We start from the raw sequence: 9,270 nt of genomic DNA, 5'->3' as shown, positions 1-9,270 counted from the left end.
GCCCGCATGCTAATGAAGCGCTGAATATGCATTTCAGCGCTTCATTAGTAAACTTTGAAATGGCCATTTGCATGGCCATTTCGAAGTTTGGGGCACGTGTAGACACAGCCTTACTTTCCTAGGAACCATATTCTCTCTGTGATCATGTTAATCGCCTATTCTGTCACCTCGGAGTAAGTTTCTTCTCTCATAACTGATTTTTTTTCCAGGCTGCTTAGAGCACCCCAACTGGTTCTCTGCTCTTTTCATTGGCACAGACATTGACTGGCACAGGAGAGGTGAAACCATTTTTTTTAAAGAGGTCAGCTATGCTGAAAGAATTGCCATAGTCTATACTAGCTCCAGGTTCCAAATCCTCTTGCAGGGTGGGCTTAGTTAACATGCATTCTGGCATTAAAATGGGAGGTGACAAAGATTCGGATCAATGTGCTGAAGTCCCCATTTCTCAAATAAATTTTTGCTATCCAGTAGTTATGTTCAGCTAAAATCAAACATTTTATTCCTCAGCAGAAAATGAGCATCCAGCAGGACTCACAAGTTGTAAACCTGAGTATCAAAAACAAAAAAAAAAAATCTTCACCCAAGATAGTGCATTTTCCACCACCATAACATTGACAAAAGAATAAATATTTATTCACTTTATTTGCAACAGTTGACTGTAAAAGCATAAACCAAAGCTAAAACATAAAGCATAAAACAAAGCTAAAGCTAAATCCACACATTAGAGCAAAATCCATTTACTTTAAAGCAGGGCCAAAAATTGATCTTATTTGCATGAAGTTGACATGCATACTCCCATATCCCCCACTTCTGCCCCAACACAAAAAATTCTGCACTGACAAGTTACAAGAATTTTGTTCTTCTGAAAGCCTGCCAGCACCACAGCTTGGTCTTAAACTAAAGCTGCTTTTTTCCTGGGGAAATAAAAAGGCATACACTTCAGTATGATGGGTGGTTCTTTGTTTTAGAAAGCATTCACATACACTCTGTAAGGGAAGGACTTTTTTGTTTTTGTTTTTGCTTTGATAGGGCTTAATACATATATTAACATTACTGACAGTTAGGCATATTTACATGTTAGTCATCCCTTTTTTCTCAGCTCCAAGAGAGCTGTCTAATTTTACTAGCAGCTAATATTGACTCTCTGGATACAGTATTTATAAGGAGGCAAATCAAGGCTCCTGCTCACTATTTTAAAGGATTGGCGCATGCTTTAAAGGTATTTGGGGCATCTGCTTCCTTATATAGCCGCCATGATGTTTCTATTTAGAACTAAAATTAAAACAAATTAATACTTGCCCTTGTGCAGAAGGTAGCTGGGGCATCTTGGTAACACTTCACTGCGCCTTGAACATATAGACTGTAACTGGCTGCTATGCCACCACTTTACGTTGCATCTGTTTTACACAGACACATAGACCTATGTAGCTACACTGACTAGCTGTGGTGTTCAGCTAGGCATTGTATTCCTTGCATAAGAAAATTATTTAAGGGCCCAAGCAAGAATATTTAACGATAATCATTATTGCAAACAATATACAGAATCTACATAGATTGAAAAACAAAAAAAATTTAATGTACTTTATATTGTACGCAAAAAGAGGGAAGCCCCCCCATGCTCCTTGCTATTTTCTGACAATGGGGCAAACTCCTTTACTTCCACAATATTACACTTATTTTTTTTTGCATCTGTATTTTCAGGTGGTTTCTCCCATAACACAGTTTAATGTGTTCCCAAGGCATATGACCAGAAACATTATAATTGGTTACATATTTTAGGATGCAAAAGACGTAATGGATTTGCTGAAATTTCTGACAGTTACAGGAAATTATTTTTTTCAAAAAAATAAGATGATGTGCATGATGTGCTAGTCTGGCAGACTCTGTTGCCCATGTCAAAGTTAAAACAATATGGAATGTTAACACCTTGTGGCCACCTGCTGTGCTACTGAAGTCAGTCACATAAAGGTTACCTAAATTGACTCCATCTAAGTCTGTTGCTGCTACTGAGGCACTGGGCCCTCACAGTCAAGTAGTTAATGGCAACATCTCATGTTCTGCCATTTGAAAAGTTTGGCCTATGACATACAGCAATTAAAGCAGCAGTAGCATTCCAGCGTACATGATTTTACTAAAGCTATTTCTTGTCAATTTATAGTATATAGACTATTGGGCTACTTTTGTAAAATGGAATGGCTCTACTAGAGTGCTTTTGTCTTCCCAGTTCTAATATATTTTTCCAGTTAAGTTTTTAAGGTACCACTAAGGGAAAAAAAAGAAAAAAAAACAAGAGCTGGCATTTTTGCAACTTTAGGAGAAGACAATGGTGTGCATAATAATTCTGCAGGGGAACGGCATGGGTCTAGAACGGCATAGTAAAAGCTTATCTGTTTTTCACTTACTCAGTGATATTTTCAGAGGATGTGTCAGCTTGTCCTTGGCTAGCTACGGAATTAATATATATTTTTAGTTATAGGGAAAGGTGCTCTATATTAGTTTGAGCACCAGTTACCACAGTAATTCATGTCCAAATTAGGTCAGCAGTGCACATCCCCCATACATGTTGCTCCTACAGTTTTATTCAATGGCTTCTAGCACCACCACTACAACCATTGTTCCAGCATCCCATCAGGAGTGCTTCCACTGAGCTATGTGTGTAAACTGAAAGCCCAGTCCCTCAGCTATGCTGGCAGGCCCGTTCTGGAAACCCAGCTACTTCCAGGGTTCAGGCAGAATTGTTCTCACCCCAATCACCTGGAAAGCCTAGTCAATTTCTCAGCTCCACTCTGTGAATTTGACACGCCAGCCATGGCTCAGGAGTGCAAGGGGGCGGGTTTGTCCACTGACAGCAGCCACCCTAACCACCTCATGCCCACTGCTAGAGTCCACTGAGAGCAAGTGTTCCCGCCAACCATAGGACCATCTGCCTTAGGCCACCCAAGCAATGGCCAGTAGGGCTGGCCCTCGAACCATCCAGTAAGTTGGTTGCAGAATGGCCAGTGTGGATGTTCCCAAGACTAGCTGAGCAGCCTGCCCTGGAGCCAGGTACTTGGGCAATCCTGAGATCAGCCTCCCCCTCCCCTCCACCCCCGGCTCTGCAGAAGTCATGGAGGTCACAGAAGATCAGAGTCCATGAGTGCCACGACTTCTGTGACAGACATGGAGCCCTACTTATTGAAACTGGTGGACATAACAACTGCCTTTCAATTCAGGCAAACTAAGGGAGCAGGTAAAGGTCTCCTTCTTTAATAATAACTGAAACTCTAGCGGCAGCTGGCCAAAACACTGACCTCCATGAACAAGCTGGCTAAGAGAAATCTATGCCATGTGCATCAAGGGGGTTACCTGGGCAATAATATAGCAAATGCAAGTGCTAGGCCCTAAATGGTGGTGCTCTTTTGTGGCTATCTAGGCTTAACCTGAGCATCAAAAAAAACAAAAACAAAAACAGCAGGTCCCAGGTTAGAAAAGCCAAGGACCTAGAACAAGCACTGTGCGGATGGTGTTGAGCAAAGTGAAGGCGCTAGCTCTGCTATGGGAATTAGATCAGCAGTGCTTTCGCCAGGCTGGCATGACTCTGTAGTGTAACTACTGCCTGACAGAGGAACGCTTTTGTCAACCTAGATGCTGCTACAATAGGTGGTTAGGTTGACACAGGTTTGTCGCTCACAGAAGTGCAGTGGTGCCAAGGAGCTGCTGGGGGCAAGATGTGGCTCTGTGTGGTGGTGGGGGGGGGGCGGGGAGAGAGGAATCTGGCTTCCTACCCCATTGGCATAAGTGGCAGTTCTTAGTGCAGTCAGCTCTGGGGCCTCCCTACACTGTGTGCTGAGCAGGGATACAGTGCTCCAGTGTTTTAATGGGGCCCAGTGCTCCAGCTTCTTCTGCAGTAGCAGTTGGAATGCCAGGCCACTTTGAAATGTCAGGCCCTTGGGTCAACTGTTCCTTTCTCCCCCACTCATCCTTTGTCTGCAGGTCTGGGGGGCTGGGTATTTCCCACGCCACCTTGAGTGACATAGGCATGTTGACCTAAGAGTAGACCAGGCCTAAGAGCGAAAGACAATTTTGGGCTAAGTGTTGATGGAAATGGGACTTAGAATTTTTCTGTTAGCAGAGACACTTATTGAGTCCTGCTGCATTCAAGGAAACAGGACTTTGTGAATTCTTTGTAAATTAAAAAATTGTACCAAATAAGTAATCTGATTATATCACCAATTTTGCTTCTGAAGTGGCATAACTTGCAAGAATCCAAGTTTTCCTCTGACCCATCAGGTCAAAAGGGATGTTTTGCATGCCACAGGCCAAATCCTGCTCACCTTACTCATTCAGTTCTACTAAATTTAGTGAGACTATAAACAGGGTTGATTGTTTCTCTGACAGCATTACATAATGAAAACTGAGAATAACCAAGGTCATTACTTTTAATTATTTTTAGTGTTCTGCTTCTTCACATACCCTGACTACTAGCAAGGTCAGCATATTCCTTTACAGAAGTGAGGAGTCAAGCTCATGCTGTCATCTAACAGTACAGGATGTAACAGCTGCTAGAGTTTCAAAGGGGTAGTTGTGTTAGTCTGTAACTTCACAAAAACAAGCAGTCCTGTAGCACCTTAGGACTGTATGTGCTACAGGACTGCTTGTTTTTTGTGAAGCTGGTAGAGTTGTGTTACTTTCCACCCCATTTCAGTAGGAGATGCCAGCATGTGTCACTGCCATATTTACCATTACAAGTCAGCGTACTGGGAGCATGTGCCACTACATGCTAGACACTGGAACACAAAAATCACACCAAAGCCTGGAGCCGAAAAAAAGATTTCAGTCTATGCTAACAATACAAAAGACACTTTAACACACACACGCACACACTATATATATATATAGAGAGAGAGAGAGAGAGAGAGAGAGAGAAATGCCACTTAGGTGAAGAATGTTTATTTAAAAGGCTGAAACCCATATCAGAAAAAAATTTATTGCATTTATTTCATAGCTATGGGAACTCCAGATTTCCGGCCACATCTGGCATCTATTAAATAATCTGAACTAGTTCACCCTCTCACTCACCTCCCCTACCCCCTGAAATGCTATTTACTAGTAAGTGAATCCCTTCCCCCCCATGCATGCTCTTATAAACCTATTCAGTGAATACTTCTCCTCCAGTCAACAATAGGTAAATGATAGTGTTGGCATTTAAATGGTCACCATCATACTTCTTAAATTTTCAGAATGGAACAGTTTGCCTCTCAGAGCCACTGTTTCAAGCTATGTATGATGCAAAATTATAGAACTGCATCACATATACCTGAGTCTATTTGAAGGTTTTTCTTTACAACCATAAAGACTGGAGGGTGTGGGGGTTTTTTTGTTTTTGTTTGTTGTTGTTGTTTGTTTGTTTCTATTTTTGGGCTGTTTTGTAATAATTGTAAAATGAGATTATGAAGTACAGTTAGGTTAACAAGGATTAGGTTCTTTGGTAAATGCTAGGGCAGGGGGTCGGTAACACCCAGCCAGCACAGGTGCCCGGTAACACCCAGCACAGGTGCCAAGAGTGGAATAGTATCGGAGGGGTAGCCGTGTTAGTCTGGATCTGTAACAGCAACAAAGGGTCCTGTGGCACCTTATAGACTAACAGAAGAGTTTTGAGCATGAGCTTTCGTGAGCGCAGACTCACTTCATCAGATGCTGGTCTTGGAAATCTGCAGGGCCAGGTATAAATAAGCCAGAGCAAGGATGGGGATAACGAGGTTAGCTCAGCAACGAAGGGTCCTGTGGCACCTTAGAGACTAACAGAAAAGTTTTGAGCATGAGCTTTCGTGAGCACAGACTCACTTCATCAGATGGTTAGCTCAGTCAGCAAGGGTGAGGCTTACTACCAGCAGTTGATCTGGAGGTGTGAACACCAAGGGAGGGGAATCTGCTTCTGTATTTACCCAGCCATTTGCAGTGGAAAGAGTGGAATGCGAGCTCAGCCCCACTCGCTCCTCCCCCATGCAGCCAGGAGCTTGCACAAAATCATGCTGCCTGTGGATTAACAAAAGACCAGCTAATGCTACCCACCACCACCTAAACAGCACAGTTCTGCATCTTAATTTATTAATTAATGAGGTTCTTGTAAAGTAGGATTTTCAGTGACTTTAAAAAGTATCATCAGCATTCAGACTGTACATAGAGGCCTAAAGATCAAATTTCGGACTCCACCCTGGAAAGGTTCTAGGGCATGAAACACTGCAAAGCCTTGTCCAGTGTACACAAAAGGTGGAGTGTGTTTGTGTGTGATGGGGAGAGGAGGAGTTGAGATTGGCCAACCCAAGGGAAAACCAGTCTATCTTAACACTGCTTAATTAAAATGTTAGGTAATGGCTACATCTACACTTGCACACTATGTCGAAGTAGCCTATTTCGACGTAAGACCATCGAAATAGGCTACTTCGATGCATATCGTCTACACATCCTCCAGGGCTGGTGCCATCAACGTTCAACTTTGAAGCAGCAACGGAGAACATTGAAAGGAGCCTCCCCGGAAGGACATGCAGAGCGTCCACACACACAAGCGCTCCCCATCGAAATAAGGGGCCAGCAAAGCCCCAAGCCGCTCCCTTAAAGAGCCCCTCCCAGACACACTCGCCCTGCACAGCACAAGATCCACAGAGCCGACAACCGGTTGCAGACCCCATGTATGCAGCATGGACCCCCAGCAGCAGCAGCAGCAGCCAGAAGCCCTGGGCTAAGGGCTGCTGCACGCGGCGACCATAGACCCCCGCAGGGGCTGGACAGAGCGTCTCTCAACCCCTCAGCTGACAGCCGCCATGGAGGACCCCACTATTTCGACGTAGCGGGATGCGGATCGTCTACACATGCCCTATTTCGACGTTGAACGTCAAAGTAGGGCACTATTCCCATCTTCGGATAAGAATAGCGATTTCAACGTCTTGCCACCTAACGTCAATTTCAACATCGAAATAGCTCACGGCACGTGTAGACGCGACACGTACTATTTTGACATTGTGCCAGCTACTTCAAAGTAGCCGGCACCCAAAATGTTCACAAATAACCCTTTTTCTTAGTCTATCAAGGCCCATGTGTCTCTTATATTTGATATGATTCTCTACGGTCTGAAATTTAAAAAAGCATGGAGAGATTCCTGATTAGGAAAATCTTAGTATCTAGCCTCTTTTTAAGGTTATTTTTCAAAATAAATTTTTACATAATAATGGCTGCAGTGTACTGAGTAGACTGCAGAGAAAGCTGACATCAAAGATGTATGTGAACATAGGCTTACCTTGTTCTCTTTACAGCCTAGGTAAGGAGTAATACTGCTCTTGTTTCATTTTCTTTAGGTACTATTCAGAAATAGCAGTTGTGTGTCTTGCAAAGAACAGGGTCTCTGAATGTCTTTCAGTGTACAATATTTACAAAAAAAATCCCAATGATGAAACTTACATCTTTAACTAAAGCTCAGACATATGCTTACATAAAACAAAGTAATAGCTATTATTCTTATTCAACCTAGATTAGGGCTGAGCCAAAAGATCTAAAAATAATTGTAGAAGTAAGATGTTCTAAAACCTCCAGGAGACCACTACGTTCCTGAGAATTTTTTTCATCGACCTCAAATTCTTTCTTGACAAAGAATACAGAAAGGGAAGTTATGTTTAAGTGTGCCACACATAAATACAAACAATTTTAGTTATATTGGGTAAGCATGCACATGTATAATTCCACACTAATTCAAATATACTTTCTTCCAAGTGTAAATTTTCTGGTGAAGCACAACAGGATTTCTACATATGGTTACAAAGGCTGCTTAGTTTACTTAAAATGTTACAAACACAGAGTCTCACTCTTCACTGATGAATTGAGTTTTATGTGAAAAGGATTTCTAACAAAGCTTCCAACAGTGATTTGCTAGCCAATTGGCCCCCAATTGGTCAAGCACATGGCCCAGCCCTAAACTAGATCTGTTTTTAAAATAAATAAAGTATTGAAATTCTTTTCTCTTCCCTAAATGCTTTGCCAGTCATCTGTTGTCACTCACACACATGTTTCTGGGTTAGTTACAACTTCCCCATTTTTTTCAGGTTCATCTTTCAGAAATTGTTCCACTTCAATAGAGTCCACCTTGACATCTTCAGGTGTTTTGTCTTCACATTTGTTTAACTCTTCTCTTTCTGCTGCCTCCTCTTTTGTTTGTGGCTCTTCTGATTTTTTCTTAATACAAAAGAAATTTCCTAAAGCCAGCACAAGAGCTGAAGTAACAACTTCCACTCCAGCAATAATAAAAACAAACATATACCTGCCTGTTGCATCCAACAGTTTGCCTGAAAGACAGAATTCACAGGTAATGAACAAAAAATGTTTATCAGGAAAGGACGTTAAGGATAATATTTTTAACAAAACTACTTTCAAATGATTCTTGAAGTGAAAAATCTTATAGGAATACTGGCATTTTGAGAGATTTTAAAAAATGCCTAAGAAACTTTGGAACATGGACCCCAATGCATGTCTGTGGTCCCAAATCTCTTAGGTGGTTTTGAAAAATTTATCCTTTAAGTCAAATTAATTTTTAAGCTGAATTAAAATAGTTTCTCATTCATTATATCCTGAAACTTGCAGACAACAAAAACAAAATGACAGATCATCAGAGGCTGGCATAGAGTCGACCCTGATTTCTGAAACAGAACACAAGGCAGCTCTTGATACATTTCAAAGTAAACTCTTTGCATTAGCAGATAAAGCCTGTATTCCTTATGCCTGCCTCTTTACACTCCTAACAGCCTTTTCCCTTCCCCACCAGGTACTGCATTTTGTATGCTTTTAGATTTATCTTTCACTTAATAAGCAGATGCTGGAGCACAGAATCTGGAGTACAGAACTGGCTCACAATTCTACTTCTTCATTCAAGTACAAATTTGGGTAGACTAAGGTAGAAGGATTTCTGAAGTGGCAATTTGGTCCTCAGCAGCTCAGAAATGCTTTCTGATTTTATGACAGACTAAATTAAAGAAGAATAGATATATATAAAAAAATCCCACCCCAAAGAACCCTTACAAATTAAATAGCTAATCTACCTCCTCTTCCTATGGTCCAGGCTGGTTACTGTAGAAGGAAGTTAAAATGCATGAATCACTGCCACGTTTTTTTCCCAGACATTATTTTGAATTCATGTTACTGTCAACTATTTTGAAGGACTGTGCAGATCACTCTGTAGGGGTTTCAGAGGAGCAGGGAGTGGATGACATTAAACAGAAAAGGATAATGCAAAGTGAAGCAAGAGTA

The 9,270-nt window shown here is 41.7% G+C and overlaps 1 protein-coding gene across 4 annotated transcripts in view; it reads right to left on the bottom strand.

Moving 5' to 3' along the window:
• Window positions 1-459: 459 nt before the first annotated feature.
• The window catches only part of SLC16A3 (solute carrier family 16 member 3), a 51,899-nt gene continuing 43,088 nt past the window's right edge, over window positions 460-9,270 (bottom strand). For all 4 annotated transcript variants that reach the window (XM_075014576.1, XM_075014577.1, XM_075014579.1 and 1 more), the window contains one exon: window positions 460-8,312. In XM_075014576.1, coding sequence (XP_074870677.1) covers window positions 8,026-8,312 — 287 coding nt within the window. In that variant the 3' untranslated portion in view covers window positions 460-8,025. The remainder of the gene's footprint in view (window positions 8,313-9,270) is intronic.

Source organism: Carettochelys insculpta, chromosome 20 (assembly GCF_033958435.1).
Source record: "Carettochelys insculpta isolate YL-2023 chromosome 20, ASM3395843v1, whole genome shotgun sequence".
NCBI lineage: Eukaryota > Metazoa > Chordata > Testudines > Carettochelyidae > Carettochelys > Carettochelys insculpta.
This window is presented reverse-complemented; position numbering and strand designations above follow the sequence as displayed.